The 26,185-nt window shown below is 48.9% G+C and overlaps 1 protein-coding gene across 1 annotated transcript in view; it reads right to left on the minus strand.

The window, feature by feature from the left end:
- Window positions 1-17: 17 nt before the first annotated feature.
- Window positions 18-26,185, minus strand: part of LOC134008897 (cytoplasmic phosphatidylinositol transfer protein 1-like) — a 30,627-nt gene continuing 4,459 nt past the window's right edge. Inside the window, exons 2-10 of the mRNA XM_062448483.1 lie at window positions 15,425-15,573; window positions 12,042-12,130; window positions 11,090-11,097; window positions 10,052-10,123; window positions 6,578-6,673; window positions 5,820-5,975; window positions 5,527-5,590; window positions 3,187-3,546; window positions 18-3,149 (exon numbers count right to left, since the gene is read on the minus strand). Of these exons, the coding sequence (XP_062304467.1) occupies window positions 3,200-3,546; window positions 5,527-5,590; window positions 5,820-5,975; window positions 6,578-6,673; window positions 10,052-10,123; window positions 11,090-11,097; window positions 12,042-12,130; window positions 15,425-15,573 (981 nt within the window). The 3' untranslated portion in view covers window positions 18-3,149; window positions 3,187-3,199. The remainder of the gene's footprint in view (window positions 3,150-3,186; window positions 3,547-5,526; window positions 5,591-5,819; window positions 5,976-6,577; window positions 6,674-10,051; window positions 10,124-11,089; window positions 11,098-12,041; window positions 12,131-15,424; window positions 15,574-26,185) is intronic.

The raw sequence follows: 26,185 nt of genomic DNA on the forward strand, positions 1-26,185 counted from the left end.
CTGGACACTGATTTGTATCGTGGCAAGTAAACTTTATTTACTAAGTTAAAGAAAAAGAAAAATATTAAGAAAAAAAAGTACAACCAAGAACCAAATAACTGTCAAGAGAGCCATGAAAACATAAACATAGCACGTGGAGGAACCCAGAGCGACTTCCCGCAGCCGACTGAGGATGGCACTTCAGAGACGAGACAACCTGGCTGGATATGCAAACCGCACTAAAGATGTGACAGCAAAAGCTTGGTCCTTTATTTCAAAAACAAAGAGAATCCATTTTGAATTACAGCAACCACAAAATCAAAACTACAGCAATACTGTGATTCAAGCTGTACAAAGTGATAATATTAATACAATAGCCACCCCATTTAAAACAAAATGTCATTGATAGATTAGGTTGGACATGTGGAACAACCAAAAGCAACTGGACAGACAAAAGTGCACAGCTACTATGAGGAGCTTGCAAAATATACATTTGAATCAAAAGGCTAAATCTTGAATGATATCACAATGTTATTTTCAATGGCAGATTAAAATAATATAAAGGTTTCGATCTATTCCAACACAGGCCTACATCGACTAGTATCTCACTTCTGTCTTTCTCCATTCAAGAAGAAAACAACGCTATTGTACATATTATGAACCTGACAATGATTATTTGCAGCTAATGTCAACCAAAGATTACAGTATTTACAAAACAAAATCCATAATCTTTGCAAATGAACAGAACATGCTCCTAGTCAATATGCATTACTTTTGGAGGCCCCCAGGCCATCTAAATCATCCCTGGATTTCTGTATTCCTGAAAAGAGAGACAGTCATCACCAGTTATGAGTATTCTAAAACTGTACGGAAAGATGATGGGGATCATAGCTACAGTTGTTCAGTGGAAATGACACCAAGAATGAGAGTCCCGTCTTCACATGAGAGCAACACAAGTGTTGCAGAGGAACTTTGGTCCAACGAAACACAACAAGGACTTGACTGAACTATACAGGTGTTTACATGGTCATAATATGGTTCACGTCCCATGAATGAAGAATGGGGAGATGGAACAAAAAATGCACAGAACTTGAAGAAGGGATAGAAATGAACATCCTGTAAAGTTACAACAAATGGCTTTTTTTTTTCTTTGTCGAAATATGCTCAGAGGTTTTGGTATATGGACAATACAATACACTTTTCGCATGCAGAGGCACTGAGTAGAAAGTCGTACAACTGTCCTTCAGGGGCATGCTCAGATTCATTCAAAACTCTGCATTTGTTTAGTATACAGTGCTTAACTAACAGAGTCTACAATGTAGCATTCATCTTCACATCCCATCAATTATATACATACATACATACATACATACATAATTATGTATATATGCTTGTGAAACATTTCATGCGGAAATAAGAGACTCCCATGATCTCCGTGACTATAAAATGGAAAAAATATAGTATCTTAATAAGGGCATTCCATTTGAGAGACCATGTTCCCTCCTATAGAGAGTGGTCTTTCTCTGTAGCATAGAGACATGCTTGCTCTGCCGATAACTATGCCATGACGGTCACTGTTATTTTACACGTAGTAGCCAGAAGTTGCAGTAATTGTTGTTTCAAGGTGTGTGTTTCCTAATGTGAACACCCTCGTTGTTCAGACAAGTGTCAGTCCAGAAGCCACTGGGTAGCTGAACAGTCAAAGGCCAGCAGGGTCAGACTCTAACCTGTCCTGCGATCTACCAACGCTGGGATGTCATAGCACGGGCATTCCAAACACGTGACAGAAAGCCAACCAGGCACACGACAAGGCCAGTTCGATACCCCTTATAAGCATGGATATGTCCCCTACCACCTCTGTATAGAGAAAATTGATTTTACTGCCCCCACCCCCACTCCCCTCCCAAATTGGGAGCCTTGTTGATCGGAGGAATTAACGGATAAAGACGCGTATCTGTCGTACAACTGCATGAACTGATACGTACCGCAGTCCATCACTATGTTTTTTTTAAAAATTCGAGTTTTGCTCCGTAACAAAATGGCGACAACACTGTCATTACAACGGCAGTTACAGAGTTAGCATACAAATAAAGGCGCAAACCAGGATCGGCGCTCACCACGATATTCATAAGGTAATGTATTCCGTGGAGCCTGTAACTGTTGTGTAAACGTTCCGAAAGGTCAAGTTAGCCTGTTGAGTACAGAGATGGTATAATATCTGTGGAGTTGGATACAAAACATGGCCATAGAGCCTTGAGCAGGGAGAGAGAGGTACAGTCAATGACCCCGTCTGTCCAAAGAGGGGCCAGACGGGAGATTTGGAGACCTGAGCTGGGCTCTCTCTGTGTGTGATTGTACTGGTCTTGCATCTGGTTACACTGGGGGTGTCGAGTGGAGGGAAAGTGAGACACAGGCAAGAGGAGCGATTGGATACGGGGATGTCCATGACACAAATATGCTTGAGCAATTGTGGTGTTTGTCAGTAGTCATTGAGGTTATAACAGCTAACAACACTGTGCCATAAAATATTTTTTTAGCATGTTTGAAAGATTGGGTTATTCACACTATTCTATTTCAGCTTGAAAAGAACGCACTGCACATGGATATTTCGTGGGCTGCCAAGTAAAAAAACATTCACTTAAGTGTGCAAAAGGAATCAAAGGAGTCAGGTTTCTAAATCTCCGTTGCCAAGGCAACCGCTTTTTAGCGACACAAAGCTAATCAGCTATCCATTGAGTTGAAAAAGAAATGTTTGGTTGGACATTTTGTCTGCATCCTAACGCACACACACACACACGAAATCTATCACACTGAAACAATGACTCTAACTAAGGAAACGGCGAAATCATGTGGGTGCATGATCACTCCTTACACTGGTTGGGTAAACAGTAGATCTGACATCGGATTGGCTACAAACTCAGGAAAAGGAAGTCCACAATAGAGGGGGTAGCTGAGCCCACAGCTGCCTGCTCATCGAGGAGGAAGTTGGAGACTTGTGGGATCAACCTTATAACCGTGGTGATATGTGTAAGTAGGGCTGAACTCTGGCATATGGCTATAGTTTGCTTGCAGCACTGGGCACTGGGGTGTGTGTGGAGGCTATAGGCAAGTTTTGTTGGGCTTCTAAGACAATCGGGGTGACGGGGGGAGGCAAGGGGGTGCATGGGGAGCTCAAGGGGGGGCGACAAAACAACCGAAGCCCCAGACCCCCCGTGCCTCCCTATTCACCCGCCAACTCTGGAAGGTCAGAGTCAGAGGGGGTCGAGGGGAAGTGGTTGGGAAGAGGGCCGGGCGCAGCGCCTTGGGGGACGCCTCGCTGGGCCGCTGGATCAGGCAGGGTGAGGGTCTCGGGGGCGGACTTCTTGCGGGGCCGGTCCTTGGAAACGGAGAGAAACTCGGGGGCGTCGGTACAGAGGGGGGTGGAGGGGGCGCTGGCGGGGCCGGTGAGGGCGCAGGAGGAGAGGGGCGTCTCGCTGATGGAGATGGACGGGGGGAACATCCCTATCTTCTCGTTGGTGGCCTCCTGGATGGCGCGCTCAAACTCTCTTACCTCATCCATCGTCATGTCTGGGGGCGGAGAGATGGAGAAACACAGGGGTTAGCGAGGGGAGGCGCCCTTTTAGAGTGCTTTCACTGCAGACACGTTGATAGCTTAGAGGGCCATAGGACCCCATCAAAATGAGACAACCAGTAATTCTTGTAATAAGCTCAATGAAAGAAAACAACGTTTTTGGCAACACCCTCTTTGAGGGTTGAGTATATTTTCAAAACTGTCAGTTACAAACCGTGCATTGGTGTTCTAACGGCTGAATGAGAGTTTGACGTGTGGGGAGAGGTTCGACGGGCTCGCATTTCATCAAACACACATTTCAACACAAAACAAGAGTGGGGAAATTAAGAAAGGGCAAAAAAGAAATTGACCATAACACATACGCTTGCTTTGTCATGGATCTCTATGTCATCCAGTGATGATGAGTTTGTTGTGGAATGCTCTTGCGTCTCATGGCAAACCTTAATGTTGGTTTTCTCATGCATTTGTTTCTCGTATTCCCGCACGTCATCCAAAGTCATATCTGGAGAGAGGGGGGTGGAGGAGGTCGACACGTTGGTAAATTCGCCGTTAGGTCATTCAAGAGGGGTCGGAGAAGGTGGTGGAGGAAACGGATGCATAGGGAAAGTGAAGGCGCAAACCCCCGGGGAAGTTGAGAGCGACCTCAGATGGGTGATTAGTGCTTTTTGGAGGGTCAAAGGTCAGATGTCGAACGTCCCAAGCACAGCCAGAGGATGGGGGGGAAGGTGACAGAGCTAGCTTACCACCACCCACAGTACGGTTAGGACAGAGCTAGTCATATCAAGGCCATGTTAGGGACTAAGAAAAGGATGGTGAGAGAGGTGAAGAGGAGGAATGGAGGGAACAGAAGAGGAGAGAGCGAGGGACTGGTGCCTTCCAAGTCAGACGACAGGAAAGGTAGGGTAGCATCGCCCCGGAAAAGCGTGAAACATTCCAAGGGAAACAGCATTCGCAGGCAAAGTCTTCCCAAACGTTTCGGGAAATTATTATTTGGAGGAAGAGGGATTAGGGACTGACGGTTGTTTTCCAGAGATGGAGGAGAGGGAGGAGAGGGCAGGATGGGTGGATATGTTCCATTACGGAGGTAATGGACTGTTATCTACTTACCCTGCAGCCATGGAAAATACTGAGTGGTTAGTGCGTGAATGGGATGGGGCTGTGTAAGAGTGTTGCTGAGCTAATGGGTGGTCAAGACGACAACACACACCCAACTCTCATGTTTCTCTGAGGCCTCCAATGTTCCTTGAAAACTGACCATTTCTTTGGGGAGCCATTTGTTGTCACTGTCATCAACTTGTAAAAATGTGTTTATGAGCAATCAACACTTGGGCATTTGGTTCACTTTGACTGGCATATACATAAGCAAACTATGATTTCGTGGGGTTTTTTTCATAGGAAAATTGAATGCTGTCAATGTTGTAAATTCAGAGAAACGCCAATGTCTTAAGTTGGACTACAGAGAAACATGGAAAGAAGTTCAGACTGGACAGTTCCAGCCCTAGACTCCGTTATGGACATGCTTGATTAGAGGCTGGGGTTTGTGCTGCATGCTACAGCCAACTGTGGTGGCAGGGTTAGAAGCAGCCACGCTGGACCACAGGGTTGGAGAGGAGTCACGTGCAGTACTTCATTCATTTCAACATAACAGTCCAAATAACACAGTCATTTACAATCACTTGAAACATCAACCAAAGGCAGAAATCCACATTGTGGGTTATAGAGACAACTGCACATCTAGCAAATACTTCACCACCGCAAAATTATAGTGGGAACCTTAAGTACGTGGTGAACGAAATCAACAGCAGCTACACGAATAAAAAAAAAAAAGCACGGTGCGGGTTCGTCTCTATCGACATGTATAAGACTCGACCAAACCAATACGAACCAAGACACGTTCCTAGTAGCTACACCTGCTTTACATGTGCTTCGGCTGAGGTCAATACGAGTCAAGAGTGGGCCCCGGCTAGCGGACCTACCGATCCACTCGTCCACCCAGGCGAAGGCCTGCCTGTGTCCCAGGAGCAGCACGTCCCGCACCACCTGCAGCAGGATGGAGGGGCGGAGCTTAGAACATCCTTCTGTCAGGCACCATCTTTGAAGCACACTGGCATCCGCGTTTCAAAAAGACAAGGCTTTTACAATTCATACAGGGGGAACGTTTGGAACAGCAGGTATCGTTCGGAGACGTTGCCCTTGTGAATAGCAGAACCGTGTGCGTTTGTGTGTGTGTGTGTGTGTTTGTGTCGAGCCTGGAATATTGAAGTGTCACCTTGTGTACAAACTGTTCCACACGCGTCTGCAGTCCCCACACCTCGAACTTGACGGTGACCAGCTTGTAGGAGCACATGATTGGCTCCTGAGTGTCCCTCCAGCCCTCCTGAAGAACCCCGCGGGAAGTCTTCTCCGACTTGAAGTACCGCAGATCCTACGTGCGCACACGCACATAAACACAGGCCCACACACACACACACACGCACACACAGAAACACACACGCACAGATGAGACAGACGTTGTTAAGACTCCAAAGCACGACCATCGCCGACCCACGCAATTAAGAATACGGCATCGGATGCCAAATCTACTGATTGTGAAATGAACGTATACTGGAAATGTTTTCCTCCAGAGACTCTTCCCTGGGACTTGGAGGAGCAGAGGCAATTTACAGTATCATTAACCACCTCTTAAGCTAATGAGCAGCTTACACACAGTCTAACGACACCAGGGAAGCCTAGATGAATACAAACACTGAGATAGAGGACAATCACATGGCTAGGGGTTAGGGTTGAGAATGGCAGAATGCCTTTGTGATTAAGATTCGTATACGTTTAGTGTTTTGCACCTTTCTGCCACAGTAAACTCCGTGTTTGTATAACATACATGGCGAATAAACCGAATTCTGATACCTTTTGTGATTAGTTTTCAGAAGAATGTGCCGACTTAAACTGTGATACAGGGCCAACAATGGAGGCATACACACAAACACTCAAGAGGCATGAAGACCGAGAAGCAAACACGCACGCTCTCACCTCAGACTCTTTGTAGTAGCGCTCGGGGATCTCATCATAGGCGATGTCGACGAAACACACCTCTCTCTCTTGGTCCTTCAGCTCACTGTCGAAGATCTGAACACACACACACACACATGATCCACACACACACACACACACACACACAAATGATCCACACACACACATGATCCACACACACACACACACACACACACACATGATCCACACAGTTGAGTTATGTTCTTTTCTTACTTCAGACGTCAACAACAGAATATTACCAAACTGTCAAAACAAAGCTACAAAGCTTCCCGGTCCCTGTACCCTTTACAGATCCTGTCATTGACAGTCCCCTGAGCACCAACCGGATTTACTCAGTGCCATTTAGATCAAACGAAAAACACTATGAGGACAGGAAGTTCCATCTGAAACGTGTCCTCTGTTTAACGGCTACGTGTTTCTGTGTGAACCGAGCAGTTTTGGGAGGCCAATTCCATTTTCGGTTGTCAAAGGTAACCTCAACAGCGGCCACAAGCACCAGAGACGATTCCACTTGCAGGCTAAAGGGGGAGCTCTAGTCTTGGGCGGTATCCCTGTTGTGTGGTTGGCAAAGGTTATGTGTTTTGTGCTAGTTCATAGAATGGACCAGTGTATCTCTCTCTCCCTCTCTCTCCCTCTCTTTTTCTCACACACACACACACACTCACACACACACAGCAGGCACTCCTACTGGACTCCGTAGCCTCAGGCTACACCCAGAACAATAACATTATAGTTTCATTCCATCCGAGGTAGAACACTGAAAAGGGTGTGTGTGAATGTGTGAGTTTCAATATGTGTGTGTGTGTGTGTGTGTGTGTGAGAATGCGAGACCGCCTGTGTATGTGCTAGGTTACAGAGTGCTCCATTACCAAAAGCCTGAGGGTGTGAGTGCACCGAGCGTTGCAACATTTTAAAGTCTTTAAAGATTTTAAAATCTCTCTGAGGAAACGCTAAGGATATCCAATCTTCTCGCTCTGAGCTATGAGCTAATTATATAGTCAGTCAGTTGAAACGTAAATATGTTGACGTTATTTCTTTAACCCTGTCAGGAAGGAGAGGAAGGTGTCATCCCTGTCAGGAAATACAACGAACACCTCACACTCTCTCCTCCATTTCTCTTTTACAACTCTCTCTCCGTCTCTCTCTCTCTCCATCTCTCTCTAATACATATGTCGATGTAACAACATATTTGGAATGTACTTTTAGGATTAAAACACTCCAGTGCCTCTCTGTCTCCCCCTTTTTTCTCTCCCTCTCATAGTCCCTCGGGAGTGAACACACTTGTGCGATCAATATGTCTGGTGGCCTCCCTCTATGCTGCCAGCCTGTGTCCTGTGGGCTCTGAATGGCCACAGCTTGGGTTGCCCCCGGTGACCCGGGGCTGCACTAAATGTCATTGGTCAGCGTGAGGCCTTGGCCAGTTGGGTTGGCTAGTTGGAGCGATGTGTTGTGTGTTGAGTCTTTCTCACCCCCCCCCCTCTCTCCCCCTCTCTCCCTCCCCCTCCCTCTCTCCCTCTCTCCCTCTCTCCCTCTCTCTCTCTCTCCCTCTCTCTCTCTCTCTCTCTCTCTCTCTCTCTCTCTCTCTCTCTCTCTGTTTTGTAACTGTTAGATTGGCATAAGTAGCCACTGAATATTTTATTCTTCCTCTCTCATACAATGTTGCTGTCTCTTTCCATCCCCCTCTTCACCTCTCTCATCATCCCTCTCTCATTTTCTTTCTCCCTCTTTCTCCACATCCCTCCCTCTCTCCCTCCCCCTCTCTCTCCATCCCTCTCTCCCGTCCTCCCTCCCTCCCCTCTCCCTCCAAGGGGCCCTTCTGTCACTCGGAGTGTGAAAGAGCAACACGGTCACATCGGGGGTGTGACATGTCAGCATGCATGAGTGTAACTCAGGGACATGGAGGGAGGGAGAAGAGAAGGGAGGGAGAGGCCAAAACAGGGGGGGGGGAAGATAGGAGGGAGCCGGGCGTAAAGGAAGAGACAGAGAGTGAGAGATGGCGTGTCAACGGCGAAAGACAAACAAGACGAGGGCGATCAACTGCCGTGGACACCAGAGAGAGAGAGAGAGAGAAAGGGGGAGGGAGAGACGTAGGGAACAGTGACAGAGAGGCTAATAAGAGGAAGGGAGAGGGAGAGAGTTACTCATTCTGTTCGTCTGTCGAGCAGGGGAGCCTCCAGAGATGGGAAAGACAGAATGGAGGCCGTAAGGGACCATATTAAAAGTGTACGGCATTCATCCAGACTTTACCATGGGAGTGTGTGTGTGTGTGTGTGTGTGAAGCAGTGGGGGTAGTGCATGTGTGTGTGTGTGTCCATCTGAGAGAGAGGGAGAGAGACAGAGACATGAGCAAGAGACAAGGAAAGAGAGCGAAGAAGAAAGATGTGGACCACATCGAAGTCTTGCGTAACGGAACATCCCCCAATAACAGACTCTGATCCCGAGCATGTACGCTCGCCCCCGACACACGCTTACACGTCGCACCTCGTTACGCTCGCACAAGGAGCCGACAGATTTGCATTAGTCTTGTGAGGTTCACACGTGACGGTGTTATGAGGTTACACATTAGATCACAGTGAGACATCGCATGACATAATATTGATAACGTAGAGACACAGAGGTAAACAGCACATCACGTCTTTGCTGGCAAACATACACTGCGCTGATTATTCAATGTTATAAAAAAAAGAGACCCTTTTCCATGTCCTTAAACTGCAGCGAATCTGAGTCAGAAGCAGAACTCTCTGTGTGTGTGTGTGTGTGTGTGTGTGTGTGTGTGCATGTGCGCACAAACTTGTGTATGTGTGTGTGTTCTAGCACACAGACCCTGCCCAAAGCATTCGATGGAGGACAGAGGTGGGCTCCAGTTACTGTGGATGTGTCCATCTCTTTCTGATATCATGTGCTTTATGCTTCTGTTGTCTGGGCCCTTGGCATTGTCTTCCATCACAACTGAACTGGGTCACACGTACACAATTACCCGGGCGAAATTTCAGGAACAAATATCCGGTTTTGGTGACGTTTTTCCACGTCTTCTAATGACACGCACCCGCCCGCCCGCCCCCAATTTTCATCTTCACATCGGGGAAAGTGTTGTTCGTTTGGTGACTAACGACAGGGTGAACGGTCGAAGAAATGAAATGTGCTCTTCAATTAGCTAAGCAGCCCCCCCCCCCCTCCTGGCAGACTGTCAGAGGCTCTGAGACATGGCACATTATGATTGGTTGACGTGGTTAACCAATGATTGGTTTATCATAGCAAAGGCCAGGGAGGAGGCAGAGTGCTAAATGTACTGTGTTCTCCATCATAAATCCTTTAGCACGGGAGCCTCGGTGTCGTCGCTGGCACTGGCAGAGGGAGAAACCAAGACGCACGGGAACAGAGATGCGACACACGGACACACACAAAAACTGGCCAGGTTAACTTTGACCCAAACGCACACACACACACACTTACATGGTCATTGATGCCTTTGTTGTCCTCGTATTTGGTCTCTATGTGGATGGAGAACTTGGGGAGGAAGGAACACTGCGGGGGCGAGCAGAAACCAGAGGCGGGTTAGACGGGTTCATCTCTTATATGTATAGTCTTTAGTTTTTGTGTGAGCTCCTCTTGTGACAAATAAACGTTTCTAATAAACGCTCCTCTCTCCCGCCACCCCTCTCATTCCCTCTCTTTCCCTCTCTCTCTTACGTTGACTTTTCGTGTTAATTTACAACATCATACTTTTCGTGTTCATTTACAACATCATACTCTGTGTAAAATACCATGCTCCCGTATCAAAAAGACATATCAGAGATTCAGGGAGTAATTGTACATCATTTGACACGTAAATGGCAGTGAAATTCTTTAAGCGGTGAAGCTAAATGATCCTTTTGAGGAGGCAAAGAAGAAGAATTGATGTGTCTTTATCACCCCAGAGCACATGCTCGGCTGAGGCTACACAACTCATCACCATGGAGCTAGACTTAATATAGAACACACGCACGCGTGCACACACACACACACGTGCACCGCCCACACACACACACACGGGTGCGAAATAAATCCTTCCGACCCACACAAATTCACACTGGAACTATGTTCATTCACACACACACACAGTCTCTAAGCTGGAGCTATGGATTCCCACACACAAACACACATCCCTGCAGAGTACATTTGCAGCACACTGCACTCAGAAGCTTTGCCTCGCACACCAAATCCAAAACAACACTCGCAAAAAACAAACACGGACCCATGTTAAAACAAACACCTTCGGCATGAACACACGCAAAAGGAGCCCACACGGAGGCACCGTCACCCCTACAGCTAATCTAACCGGAACCACCCGGACACGTAGGCTGCGGACAAAGTGACACTTTTTTCCCCTCCCTCTGCGGGGCTGGAGTTACGGGACTGGTTCTGATGGGTCGTGACGGGCAGTGCATCACGACCCGGTGCGGCTCCCCTTGCAGCCAGGCGATCGATAGAGGAAATGGAGGAGGTACTCACGGTGTACTCTGGAGGTCCAGGGCCCACAGGGACGCACAGGGGAGACAAAACACAACAGGGTTAGGGACCCGCAGCTGTCTCTGATCTACACAGCGGGGAACACCCACGAGAGAGACCGCGGGCGAAACAGCCGTCTCGTTCTGGTGACGGTGCGACTGTTCAAGCATTATTTTATATTTTCTTGTATCGTTTATTTGAATCTAATTCCACTTAGTATTGCTAGTTATGTACCCTTAGTATAGTTAGTCCTCATATTTAAATTTGAGATTCCTATATGTTTAATGTCTGCACCTTCCTGCCAAAGCAAATTCCTTGTCTGTGCAAACTTTCATGGCGAATAAAACCCATTTTGATTCTGATTCTGATGTGCAATTCGGCCTTTTCAGAGTCGGTGGTGTTTTTCGTCACAATTGGGATTGGAGGTGTTTGAGACGTTTGGACACTATTGGACATTAATATACATTTAGTCATTTAGCAGACACTAATGTAGACATGAGACAGATGCTCTAGGTAGTGTGGGGTGACTCAGGTGGTTTGAAGCTAAGACTTAGAAAAAGACTGTGGCTAAGGCTGAGACTGAGGCTGAGGCTGAGGCTGAGGCTGAGGCTAAGGCTAAGGCTAAGGCTAAGGCTAAGGCTAATTCTATGTTCTCAGTGTTTTAGCAGTTAAGTAGATTAGATGGGGTTAGCCTTGTGTGTCTCTGCTAGAGTTACGGTCGATAAGCGGTTGGTATTCTTTACTGGATGCACTGGCCCCATTAGCTGGGGCTGGCCTCAATGCATCCTGGCTCTCAAATAACCCTTTGGCCCGACCCAGGGCAGTCTGTGTGTGTGTGTGTGTCCGTGCGGGTGCCCGTGTGTGTAGAAAAAAAGGTGAGGGAGCAAATGTGAGTGGTAACACCAGCAAGAGAATATTCATGAGCTTGGGTCAAAGAGAGATCGTGTGTACTCACCTGTGATGGTGTAGGGATAATAGTTCCAAGCCTTTTCAGTCACATAGAAAATTTTGGGCACCACTGCACGAGCCCAACTGGGCAATTTACTGAGAGAGAGATGTGGGAGAGAGAGAGAGAGATGTGGGAGAGAGAGATGTGTGTGTGAGAGAGAGAGAGAGAGAGAGAGAGAGAGAGAGAGAGAGAGAGAGAGAGAGAGAGAGATGTGGGAGAGAGAGAGATGTGGGAGAGAGAGAGAGAGAGAGAGAGGGAGAGACAACTCTGATTAATTGATATTGTCATTATTGCTATCACCCTTTAAAAAAGATTGAAAGTCATTCCATTCCTCTAGGGGAGTCTGCAACCTACAGGGCCCCATTGAAGAGATCAATGATGAAAATAGGAATAGGATAAGATTGATTTTTATTTTTTTTATTTTTTTAAGTGGTACTTATTAGATTTGTAAGGCCTTGCTGGATTTCTATTACCATTTCACTTGAGAGGTCAACACTGCACACGTGTTGTTGTGTGTGGTGGAATCAACTCCCCACCTCCATCAGAGACACTGACTGTCTCTCCACCTTCAAGAAAAGGCTCAAGACGCACTTGTTCCGGGAGTACAACGGTACTTAGGAATGGTTCGCTTGACCCGATGTTAGTTTCCTCAAGGATCACAATGACTCTTGCTTAGAGACTTGTTGCTCTTGTGGTTAGTGGTAACTGACTTAAATTTTTGTACTCGCTGTGATATATTGTTTTTATTATTGTTGCTTGCTTTTTCCACAGGTACACTTGCACTTATAGCAGTTCATGTTGTTTAATTGTAACTTGTTTAACTACATGCTCTTATGGTTCTTCCCTTTGGCACTTATTTTGGTTGTTCACAATGTGTGCTTCATGTTTTGGCTACTCGCAATGTTTTGTGGCTATCTCGTTGTTATGATCAGTGACCTATGCACTTTGTAAAGCTCTCTCTTGGAAGTCGCTTTGGATAAAAGCGTCTGCTAAATGAATAAATGTAAATGTACCCAGCAGTGAGTTGTAGAGATACTTAAAGAGAGGACGAGAGAGAATAAACAATATTAGAGAGAGTGCAACTCTCTGCAACACCAGTCCTACACATCCCACTCCAACCGGAACGAAAGTGGGCGGAGTTTACATGCATGGACTCATTGGAAATCTGTTCCTAAAAGAACAGAGACATCTCTCATGTCTCAGGTGTGTGTGTGTGACAGTGTGAGAAAGAGAAAGAGAGAGAGTGAGTAAAGGTGAGTGTGTCACTGAAGAAAAACCCAAAATCTTCAGAATTTCCACTTGATTGACAGGTGGACATCAGGGGAGGGGGGGTGGACGATGACTGGACCACTATATTGAGTGTGTGTGGGCGACGATGGAAAAGAATATCTGCAGAGCGCCAAAACAGCATTGTGCCACCAATGTCGCGAAGCTGACATTCACACGCATTAAAAAACAAGATGACTGTCGACTCCACCAACTCCATCTGTTCACTTCTCTCCATCTTCCTCTCTTCTTTTAAACACCCCGTCCTGCCAATCTCGGTGCTGGCGCTCCACAAAGTGCCAATCACGGCCGTGGGAGGAGGAATTGGAGGCTCCCGCCCACCGGTCTTCACACCAAACGGGTTCGAGCTGGATTCGAAGAGGTTTGACAAAAGAAGGAGCCGCTCTCCTCCGTCCAGGGATTTGTTCTTTGCAAAGTAGTCTGAGCTTAACTCAATCACAAAATCAACCAACCGGGGCTCATCGGTAATGAGCGTCATCGACAGAACGAGCCTCTAATCAATGTTTACGGTGAATCGCCGTCTGGTGATTTGTCGTGCCAGAAAGCTAGCGAGCTCGGCTGAATTTGTCAGTGGGTAATTGGGAGTCGGGATTCCAATTTCCTGGCCGTGTTGTTGGGTAAATCGAATTCTTGGACTCTGTCCCGTTACATTGAGTACTTTTTAGGTTTGGACGCCGCGTTGTAAAAGGGCTTTGCGTCTGGTTGATTAAACTTGCTCTTGTCTTACAGCTTAGATCATTCAAATAGGTCTGTGTTTTTGGAGCCACTTTCTCTAACCCAATTATGTGTTTACAGATTATATACATGCATAACTGGCTAGTGGACTATGTCAAGCCAGCCAAGCGCCAGCCAAGTATGTACAAGATAGAGTGTTTCCTCTGGCAGGGTCAAATCAAGGTCACTCTTCAAAGCCCTCATCCAGCTTGGAATTCCCATTCTGGCTGTGTGTTTGTCACCATAACCCTTATCTGTAAGAGGAAGGCTCGCTTCAGTTTGCATTCAAGGTTAAGGGAAACGGGGGAATTCAAACGCTCAATTAGAGCACCATCTCGCTCTCCTCCAACTTACGCTCCCCCTTTTCTTGTCATCTCAACCTCTCTCGCTCACCAGCCCTCTCCTCTTCCAATCGTCAACGCATCTCCCTCCCTCCCAATTCCCCTGCTGTCTCCCACTCCCCTCCCTTCACCCGGGTCTAGTATTAGTCAGGAAGCCATCTGCTGCGGTACACACAGAGGTGAGGGGGGGGACACGCTGGGTCGACGGCAGGTTCTTGCCCGTTTCAACGGCCGCACGGCTCTGTTGTGCTTCGCCCTAACAACGCACCTCGCCTTGGCTGCGTGTCCCCTCGTGACCTGCCTGGGATAAACAAGCTACTCTATTGGTGTGTGGGCGGGGGGGGGGGGGGGGGCGGGGAGGCCGTGTTTGTGTGCCGTCTTCGCTCCCACACATTGATGCGATAAGTTTTCAAAATTGGGAAGGAGGGCTGGGGTCGTTACCATGCTTACATGTTAATCATGGATCTAGGCACCTAGCAAGAGCCTTGACAGTGTTTGACGTGATCATGTAGGGAGGCAGGGGAAGGTAATGGGGTGGATTGGTGAGGATGAGCCCCAGGCTAGCTCGTCTCCAAAAGCAACTCTGAGCTCAAGGCCCGTCTCAATAATCCTGGGGCTCTCACGCATGTTTTTACCCTAGTTTCATCTTGTGTTTTCTATCGTCTCTCTCTCTCTCTCTCTCTCTGACGGAGGGCTGACAATTCATCCTTCATGTTCCTTTCCAAAGCTTGGTTTCTTTGTGTTCTGCTTTCCACACAGGTGGTTAATTAAGGAAAAAAAGGCTTAGTCGAGGCTGGACTGTGACACGCGGTTTGACATTAACCTTGCGAGTCGTCACAATACAAATGAACACGTTGTTAGTTTGAACCCTGAAAACATCCCACGTTCCCCCTCCCTAAAATATCTACACATCAGCAATTAGGTCAACGAACAAGTAAGCAAAGTATATTTAAATGTATACAAATGGTACAGATACACATAAGGTCTGCCGGAGGGGTCAAACGGAAGGTTAGAGGTCGGGTGTCCTGGGTTACGGGGCCTACTCACCTGTTGAGGTAGACGCGTTTCTCAGTGAACTGGCCCTGGCCGTGGTTGGGGTCCTCGAACGGCTCGTTCTGCACCACCTCCACCCCCTCCCCGCGGTCACTCTGCTCGTGGCTGTGCTTGCTGATCATGTACAGCTGACCGATCCTGTACTGGGAGACACAGAGGGAACACAGGGCCGCACGCTGGGGTTAGATAAGACCGCGACGGGGGCAGACACAGACAAACCCGACTGGAATAGGGGAGAGGTCTAGGGTTATGGATTCATCGGCCAATCGTTTTTGAAAGTTAGGAGTTTGAATATGATCCGATGAAAGTGGGTTTGGAAAGGACCAACATTCACCACAATTTGGTTTGAGGTTTCCTCAAACTCTTTGGGGATTAAGATAGCTTTATCACTGAGCCATAAAAGAAGTCGTTATGCACTAAAGAGCCGCGCAGACTGACTGATATCTGACTAGAAAGTAGAGCCCGACCGATAAATGATTTTTAAGGCCGATACCGATACAAATATTTGGTGATTTAAAAATCCGATATTCCGATATCGGCCGATATAAAAAAATATTTAAAAAATCCAGAAACGCGTAACAAAACAAACTGATTTCCCTAACCGTAGTTATTTGTAGTTTACATTTAGCCACTTTTAGCAGAAGTTCTTATCCAGAGCGACTAAGTACAGGGACATTCCCCGAGGCAAGTAGGGTTAAGTGCCTTCCTAAGGACACAACGTCATTTGACAGGGCCAGGAATCGAACCAGCAACCTTCTGATAAATAAAATGTATAAAAATTATACATTTTTAAATGCCATTATAAATGCCGATACCGATAGTTTGGAAAATGCCCAATATCAGCCGATAATATCGGCCCGCCGATATATTGGTCGGGCTCTACTAGAAAGTACTGACCGAAACCACAGAACAAGAAGGGAGGGCTACAGGGTGAGGGGTCGACAGGATGCACTTGAAAGAGAGGGAGCTACGAGGCCAAAAGAAGGAGGGTGCAGAATGAGAAAGAGGGGGCTGCTGAGAGAGAGGTGGAGCGAGAGAAAAGAGGAGTGCACAGTGTAGTAAATGGAGGAAGAAAGTATTTAAAATGCGAGGAAGGGAGAGACAGAGAGAGAGGTGTAGAGGACAAGCTGCGATGAAGCGGAGTGACGCTAATCCTCTTATCCGTCGCCGGCTGTGAACGAGTGAAGCCCTCTTTCCTACCCCCACCCCCCGCTGAGTCATTCCTGCATCCCTCCCTCCTCTCATCTGCCGCACATGACCCACCACTAACCGAGAGGGGGAGTGGGGCGGGGGGGGGGGCTGGCGCAAAAAGGAAATACAGCGCCTCTCTTCCTCCCCCCTCCCATGAGCTCATAGAAGAGACTGCTGGACAGGCAGACAGAGCATAGTTAAATGACCCAACTAAATGATCCCGAAGCATCACTAATCCACACCACCCTCCATTCTGTGTCCTCCATGATTAGTTTCCTTGCAAACCCTCATTAAAAAAAAGGGCAACACAAAGAATGCGTCTTCCAGCCATGTTGCTTACGAGGCCTCCCTGGACTGTGGAGCAAGTTAGCGGGGGTGTTGGTGTCAAAAAAAGGGTGCCTCAGCAGGAGGCACCCCCCCCCCCCCCCCCAGGAAACACGCTTGAGCAGCACATTGCAGCATGGGGACGATCAATTATTAACGCCGCCAACTGTGCTGCCCCTGCCCATCGCCCTGGCGCGGGAGAGACTTGTCCCTGTCACATCGACTCTGCAAAGCTATGCCGGGCCAAGAACGTCCCCAAGGGCAGACACCTCCGGGGCTGAACCAATCCCGTGCTTGCCGCCTAAACAGGAAGCGACAGGCTGGAGGCACGGCGGCCATCTTGAGCGTTGGGCAACGGGGAGTCGTAATGGAGGCGCACTTCAGCGCGCTGAGTGGATACCGTGGTTACGGGCGTGTTTGTGCGTCGTCAGTTCAATAAACTGTATTTATTTAATGTGCAAGGCCTGGAGATGTATGAGCTGCGGAGTGTTCCGGGAACCAGGATCGAATTCAACGTAACCTCAATGTGGAGCCCGTCGCTTTCGCCCTTGAATCTGTCCGTGCCTTGACTGTGATGCTAATCGACTTCATCAGGCCATGAGAAAAAATGATGTCGACCAGACACAACAGCGACGTTACATCATTCCTCCTCTTCCTGGTGCTACTCAGACGAACCCCCCCCCCCCCCCCCGCCCCCTTGGTAGTGTGTCCTCCATTAATAGAAGCTCTCCTCTCATTGAAGCGCCTCCCCTCAAAAGCAGAGGTGTTGCGTCTAAAAACAACCGTCTCGCTGAACGAGGCTCGGGTTAAAGTGGAGGTAAATAATGCACGCTCTCCCCTTCTCTCTCTTTCATTCCCCCCCCCCTCCCCCTCTCGCCTGCGCCAGGCGCCAAGGAGAAAAGGGATGAGAGGGCGGATGGAGCGGGTGGACGAGTGGAGGACTGCTTGAGAGGGGAAATTAGAAATGGAGGAACCGGGGGGGAGGAGGGTGAATGAGATGGTTAGTAGAGGACGTCTGATGGCTGAGCAGCAGCCGTGGAAAGTGGGACGCGGCGCTCGGCGGCGCCGCGTTTCGACGAGGCACGTCCCTTCAGGTTCATTCAGGAGCCCCGGAGGCGAGGAGGCCGTTAAAGGCAAATAAATACATTGTGAGCGCTCACTACGCCGCCCGCTGTACGGACGCTACTGCCCAGACGACTCGTTAAAATACAGACAGGGTCCGGGGACTGACCGTGTGACCCGTGAACTACGGAAATTAGGCCTCTCCACATTCCGAGTGCTTCACAACACACGATCCGTCTAGCGCCAGCCGTTTGGATAACACCTTTTCACGTGGTCTATTCCAGTAAACAGATACTAGTAAGAGGATGTTTGAGATCTGGAATTGAAATCTAGGTATCGACAAACACCCTAGATTTGTTGACTTTACTTTGCGGCATCTTGACTGTCTTTCATCAAGACGACAGTCATCGTTCATTGGCACTTGCAGATGAGAATCCAAACATAAATGGTTTGCAATGGGTCTGATGACAATGCAATACAGGGATCAAGTCATTAGTCTATGCCAAATGCACAGTTTTATCAATGTTCTATCAATACAATTAGGGGTCATGACCTGAGGGCAATAAAACAGCACTCCCATCAGGACTGCCTTTTAGTTTAGTTTGAGCTACGTGTGATACATTAAAGTGCAAAATATTTACAAATACATAATATGTTGTAGCCAGGCAAGTCTCCAGGCCCTCAAAAAGAAACCACTTCCAAATGTAGGCTATACAATTCTCTTTGATCGTGCTCCATTGAATGCTAAGGTCCCACGCTGCAGGTATCTAACCGCTCTCTGCCCCGGAGCAGACACTTCTTATAGCCACCCACGAGACCCCTGAACCAACTGTCAGCCAGTCCAAGGTCTGGGCAGAGAAATTACATGAATAAACAGCAGCAGCATTAAGTTGCGACCGATCAATAGCGGTCTATTGAAATTCGCCCTGCGCGCTTGCGGTCGATAGCGGCTACTGCCCGGTCCTAGAAGAACAAGTTAGTCGAAGGGAGGAGGGAGTTGTGGTGGAAGGAGAAGGGTGGATTTACGGCTGGACCAGAGGCATGTATATCAACAGTACTGTCGCAGGCTCTGCGTCCATCTATCCGCATTGGTTGGTCGTCGAGGGAATTCGAAGGGCATAGCATGGTGATAAAAGCATTGAAGTAAGGGAGGGTGAAACCGAGGAGTCCCGAGATAATCTCCCTCGTTATTCCAGTCGAACGTCGCTCATTAAGCACACGAACGCTCTCTGTGTTGAAAGCGCGAACGGAGCACCGGCGACTGCTCTATGCGTTTAATTGGCTGTGGAAATTGACGCTTGGCCGAGAGCCAAGCTCTGGCGCCCGCTCACAACCCGTCTAAACAACTTAGGTTAGAAAAGTCAACATGACTGGGATTTATGATACAGATGATGAGAGAAATTACATCCTCTGAATGTTGTTCGGCCTCAACAGATGGCAGCTGCTGATGTTACAGCTCAACTCCCTACCTTGACATTACAATCAACAATCAAAATTTTGCACTGTCCCAATTGAAGAAACAAAACGATTGAGCCTTCAAAAACAAGCTGAACACCCCTTTGGCTTTGGGTCTGTCGGTGCTGAAAGTCATCTATGGAATAAAAAGGTGACCTTTTTTATTTTCTTTTTTTTTGGTGAGCTTTCAGCACATGCTCAATTATCAACCGCCATCCACACCAACGTCTGCGTTTTTCCCGTCATTGTGCTGTAATTGCTATGCTAATCGCACTGCTCGTTGGCATCGGCTGCACATTTAGGTGAGCTCCATGGCAACTCAAGGGGGTGTCCATTATCGCAAAGTCTGGCTTCACATGTCGAAAACGCCTCTTGAGTCGTGAACACCATAAGGTAACCCCCCACCCCCCCCCTCTATTTCTCCATCTTGAATTGGTTTTGAAATCAGTGTGGATAGCAGATAGGGGGATGATGCTAAACTAATCTCAAAGCTAGGCACCGTTAGTTTGAAGTAATCTGAGAATCAGTCTCAGGAGAAGATGCAGGAGCTAGGTGGCTGTGCATGTGTGCTTATTGAGTTAGCCACCCGACTGCCATGTTAAATGATGGCTTATACCTGAAGCCTTTCCTTGAAGTTTCCCATCGACTTGCTCACAACACACATTCCGCCAAGAAGAGTTAGGAAATTGTATGTGGAAAAACTTGTTGTTACCACAATTGACCTGACAGTCTCAAAATAATGGTTGGGCATTGCATATACTGTACCAAAAGGCTGAAGAGAGAACTGGTACAAATCAACAATGGAAACACACTTCAGTAAGCGAGTAAAACAAACCTTCCGTTCATCCTATCTACGTTACCCCTCTCCAACCCCTAACCCCAAAAATGAGCATCGCCCATTGATAGACTGACACATTAACTAAGCCATAATGGAAGACACCATTGTTCCAGAGCAGGGGGGTGGAGGAGCCACACGGCTAGATCAGATAGTGTGTACCTGCGCAGCAAACAAAAGGCATGGAGAGAGCGTAGTGTACAGCTGGCGCAGGGGAGATAGAACTGGCTTAATGGGAGGTGTGATTTATACAAGTGCCTCAGGGATGCACACAGCTATTTGTTCTGGGCTCACACACTGCAAGAGAGGCAAACACACACACACACACACTCACACTTTTAACACTTGCTAGTAGGATATGTAGGCCATAAATACAGACACACTTCTGGAGGAAAATATCATTGGGTACCATCGTATAATTTATCTTTTACAATAAAGTTACACACAAGTACAAACACAGACGCACACACGCACACCTCTCACCTATTGCTGACAACTGTGGCTTCTTACGTCTCTATCAAATGTAAACGATTCCCTGCAGAGCATGGCTAAGATTACACTGCTGGCTTACCTTACTCTATCCACAAGGGGACATGCAGTAAAAGTATCCATACACAAACACACAGATATATTTACACACGCACGCATGCAACCCTCTACAAACACACACACACACAGGCCCCCCCCAACCACACACAGGCACACACACCTTGCCCCCAGATACTGCTGCCTCAGCTCTGGGGCCCATCACTCTGAAACATCTTCATCCACTCCAGCCGCCAATATATCCCACACGCTTCTCCAGTTATGTGCACATTTAACCAACTGTGGGAGGGCTGCAGTTGTGCTCTCCCAAGATAAGATTATCCCTGTGTGCTGTGTGAGTCAATAGGTGACGGGAGTGTAATTAGTGTGTGTGTGTGTGTGTCAGAATGTGTGTGTATGTGCGTGTTGATGTTTGTATGGTGGGGGGAAATGGATCACCAGTGCCAAATGAGATAACCTTTCTGCAGGGGCTTTGCACCATGTGCAAGGGTTGGGTGGAGGCTCGAGGTTTGCTGAAGCAGGCTGAGGAGAGGGAGAGGAGTGGAAAGAAGAGAGGATAGAGTGGCGTAATCGAGAGGTGGACGACCGCTGGGCTGCCAAGGCTGTGAAACCAACATGAATTATTAATAGAATTACTTAATGGGCTTTTTGTCTCCTTTTACCCAGCCAGCGCAGGTATAAAGCAGGTATGAGGCCGGTATGAGGTTGGTATAAAGCAGGTATGAGGCCGGTATGAGGTTGGTATAAAGCAGGTATGAGGCCGGTATGAGGTTGGTATAAAGCAGGTATGAGGTTGGTATAAAGCAGGTATGAGGTTGGTATAAAGCAGGTATGAGGTTGGTATAAAGCAGATATAAAGCAGGAATGATGCAGGTATAAAGCTGGTATGAGGTTGGTATAAAGCAGGTATGAGGCCGGTATGAAGTTGGTATAAAGCAGGTATGAGGTTGGTATAAAGCAGGTATGAGGTTGGTATAAAGCAGATATAAAGCAGGAATGATGCAGGTATAAAGCTGGTATAAGGCTCCTTCTTATTTGATAAAGCAGTGATCTAGCACTGGCTTCATCTCCGCTCACAGTTCAGCCAATCACAATGGGCTATATTCAGCCTAAGAATCAAACAGGTATTCTATATCCATTACCCTCACCCTAACCAAATAAAGCAACCAAAACTGCTGATATTTTATTACGGATTAGCATCTCAATGAATTCCAATTTGCTGTCTATAGCGGGGTTAGCTGAGAGACAGGCCCACCATCAGTATCAACCTACACAAACAGGATTGGCCGTTTCACGGTTAGTCCAACACAAGGTTAGAGAAGGCACATGACTCAGTGTTAATGAATGGTGCGATGACTCCACCATCCATTCACACCACTATTTTCTGGGTCAACGCGACGCCAAAGGGTGTTCCTTCCAAGCATGTGTCTTCATTTGGACAATTCTCCTGAACACACACACACACACACACACACAAAGACAGGCACACACCCTCATCCATCTTCATTTAGCAGCCCACGAACCACGGCTAAAGTTGATAACTCCATGATATGGATAATGGAGGAGTGGGATTCACGCTGTGCCTTGTCTGGGTTGGAGTGAAACAAAGTGGGCAGACGCCTCTACCCGCAGCCCAGGCTTCAGGACGGGCCTAAAGGGTTTCATCCACGGAGATGGAGATGAATCGAAAGAGGCGTCAGCAGGCATCACCAGCTGAGTCTCACGACCGGAACACGCCTCGTCACGGCAATCACTATTCATCCCCACGGCGATGACTATTCGTAATCACACATGTTGCCCAGGGAAGAGGGTCCAGAGTCCTGGGGAGCGATGCATTGTGGGGGATGGATGACTTCCTCGAAGGCGGCTGTCGTCGTATTGACATGACAAACGAGGGGAAGGGAGAGGGGAGAAGGAGGGAGGGAGATTAAAACAGACGGCAAAACATTCGACGACGAACACTCAAAGACGCAGAAAAGGAGCCCGCGGGGGACCAGGCCGTCGCAGGTTTAACGGCCACAGCGAGCCGCGGTGCCGAACGCAACGCGAGCGCCGTCCCTGTCGCGGGGACATTGAGGAGAAGGTCACGGGGGGGGGGGCGGGGGGGGGGGTTTATGAATTGCAAATTCCCGCCCACAGCTGCCAGGCTCCCGTGTGAGCGCCCAGGAGAGTAGTGTGAAGAGCACTCGCTAACATACCAGCGCCCTGCGAGAGGGCCCTGACATATGCTTGCTGCCTCATTTAAGTGAAGCTTTCAACCTGTGTGTGTGTGTGTGTGTATATATGTGTGTGTGTGTGTGTGTCAGAAATTGAGAAAGAGGCTGTTGGTGTGTGTTTGTGAGGGGCAGGTGACTGAGTGCGTGTGTGCGTGTTCCTGCTCATGTGCGCGCGTCCCCCTTGAATGGTCTCCTTCATGGCGGCCCCCCCCTCCCCCCCGAGTAAAAGGGCTCTTTGGTGAGGCCCCTTCAAAAGGAACATGGCCACATTACCATCCTCTTCTACACGCAACCAGGTACATCAATGCCCGGGCATGGCTCAGCCCCTCCTCCCCCCCGTCCTCCGCCGTGGTGAATTTGTAAGAGTCAATTACCCCTAATGCACCACTTCGGGGGAGCTGCGTTTTGGGTGCGCTCGTGCGGAGGACACCCCATTCAACCGTTGTTGCCCCTTCCTTTCCCTTCCCCCCACCCCCCCACCCCCTCTTCTCTTTCTCCTAAATTGCCCTCATCATGCTATTTAGATTGGTTCTTTTTTTTTGTACGCATATCCCCATGAAAAGTCCACACAGGCCCAAACGCCACGAGGGCAAAATCGAACCCGCACACCGGCGACCGTTGACGTCGTGAAGGAGAAGCGTGAGCCAAAAGTACGGGGCGGAGTGACGCAGAGGACGAGGCGGAACATTGATCTCACGCTGACAGGAAGAGCGAACGAGGGCCGGAAAACAGAGGGCCAGGGCTAGGGAATGAGATAACATGAGCCAAGGCAAGAAGGAGAGTCACAAAGACAGGGGTGGAACAGAGTGAGGGAGAATAGAGGGTGTGGGAGAGAGGATGAGAGAAATGGATTGAGAGAAAGAGGGGGGACGGATGGACACGGAGACAGAGATTGTGAGTGAGAGGGGGAGAGACGAGAGAGGGAGAGGGGAGGAGAAGGGAGAGAGAGATAGAGAGAGAGAGTAATAGAATGAATAAGAGAGAGAATTCTTAGAGTCGAGACGAGAGCACAATTTCCTCAGTCAGCTCCATGAGCCTCCATGGACTAGTAAATCCTGGTCAGAAACATGAGAGGAGGTACAACAACACCATAGCTCTTCCACCGCCACCTTCATCCATTACTCTATCTACACCCACACACACACACAGACTACACCACCTGCCTACAATATAGCCCACATGAATACGGCTTCACACAACTCAAATTCAATCACCATGTAAACAAGGTCCTAAATAATACAATACCTCATGTACTATTCAGACCAATTGTTGTTTATTAATACGGCCCAGTGCACTTAGAGCCATTTGCATGCACATTAACAAATAAATGGCTAACATAACTTGTTTGTTGATGAAATATACATGTGCGCAGTTAGTGAGTTTGACCCCGGAGTGAACTCCTCCATCCAATGGGAGCCAAACAAGTGGGTCACGAAGCACTGTCACACTTCCCTCATCTTTCGATGTCATAATCCCTTAAGATGTTTTGGGACACATCACACACGTCACACACGCAATTTTCCCTCCCTCCCTCCCTCCCCCCCTGCCTCCCTCCCTCCCTCCCCCCCTCCCCCCCCGCTCCCTCCCTCCCTCCCTCCCCCCCGACTCCCCCCCTCTCCCCCCCTCCCCCCCCCCTCCCCCCCTCCCTCCATCAGCCTATGGACAGAATTCCAAACCCAAAACGTCTTCTCCCTTTCCGAGAGGACAGCATGACTGGCCTGTACGTGACTCGCCCGTCACCGTACAGGCCAGGAGAGGCTCTTTAAAAGGAACAGGATTTACGAGGACACGGCAGCGTAGCTTAGCGGGACACAAAGCCCCATTAAAGAGCGATGAAGCACGGAGGGGACAAGTGTGTGTCCACAGTCGGCATGTTCACTCCTGCCACCTGCTACGGAGGATCACATAGCAACGTGCTAAACCCCTGACCCACCCCCCTCCCCCCCTCTCTCTCGCACCCCCCCCCCTCACATTTGACCCCCTCCTCTCTCGACGCATCCCTCTCTCCCGTGGCTGGACGTGGTGCGTCTCTCTGGGGATGCAGAAGCTACGCTGGCCCTCGCGGGACCTTGTTCGACGAGACCATAAACACACAGGGCACTGGACGGAGCCGGCACGTGCGTGCACGAGACAAAGTGTGTGTGTTTGTCTATGTGCGTGTCCGTGTGTGTAAGAGAGAGAGAGACGGAGAAAGTGAGGTAAAGCGAGAGTGACTGTGAATAGCTTCTGAAACCCTTCTTCGCCTTCATAGTCCCCGAGCAGCGTTCAGAACAATACGAGTTGTATACCTTGAGAGACGCCACGAGGCTCTGGCCCCCCTTGACACACAGGAAGCAGGAAGTGGCCCAAAACACACGAAGTAGCAAGTATATTCACCACGCTTCTGCCCATCCATCTTGCTCCCTCGCTCCCTTTCTCTGTCTTTGTTTAGATCTTTACCTTCCCTACTTTCCTCTCCGTTTCTCTCCCTCCCCAAATCTCTGTCTCTCTCACTACCTCTGTTACCCCCTGGACTCTCTCTCTCCCCCACCCCCCCTCACCCCCCGCCCCGCCCCGCCCCGCCCCCTCTTTTCTCTGTCGGCATCTCTCTCACTGTCTCTTTCCCCCCCCCCCCCCCCCCCCTTTTCACTGTCGGCATCTCTCTCGGTCTCTCACAGCGTAGGCAAGACAGTAGTCTCTAACGATAGTGTTCAGCAGAGAGAGAAAGAGCGAGAGAGTGAAAGAGCGAGAGATCCCCGGGTCGTGACCCCGCAGCAGCAGCAGCAGCAGCAGCAGCGCTCCCGCCCGAGCTCACACGCGTCACCAAGGTGCCGCTCTGTCGGCTGCAGACACCCTGCTCGCACAAACGGACCAGATACGGGAACTGCCGTTTCACACCGCGCCCGCCCGCCCGCCCGCCCGCCCGCCAGCCAGCCGCAGCAGGCCCGCTTCGTCCTCCATGAAGCTTTTCGCCGAGTTCCACAAGCCGCATTTCAAAGCAGTTGCACGTGACCGATAGTAGTCAGGATGGAAGTAAACTGAGACTTAACAACGTGCATGGTGTGTGTCACGTCACAGTTCCACTTGAAACTGTAAACCTTGTCTTGCCCGCCCGCCCCCCCTTCTGCCCTATCTCCCTCCTTCTCG

Source organism: Osmerus eperlanus, chromosome 22, assembly GCF_963692335.1.
Source record: "Osmerus eperlanus chromosome 22, fOsmEpe2.1, whole genome shotgun sequence".
Lineage (NCBI taxonomy): Eukaryota > Metazoa > Chordata > Actinopteri > Osmeriformes > Osmeridae > Osmerus > Osmerus eperlanus.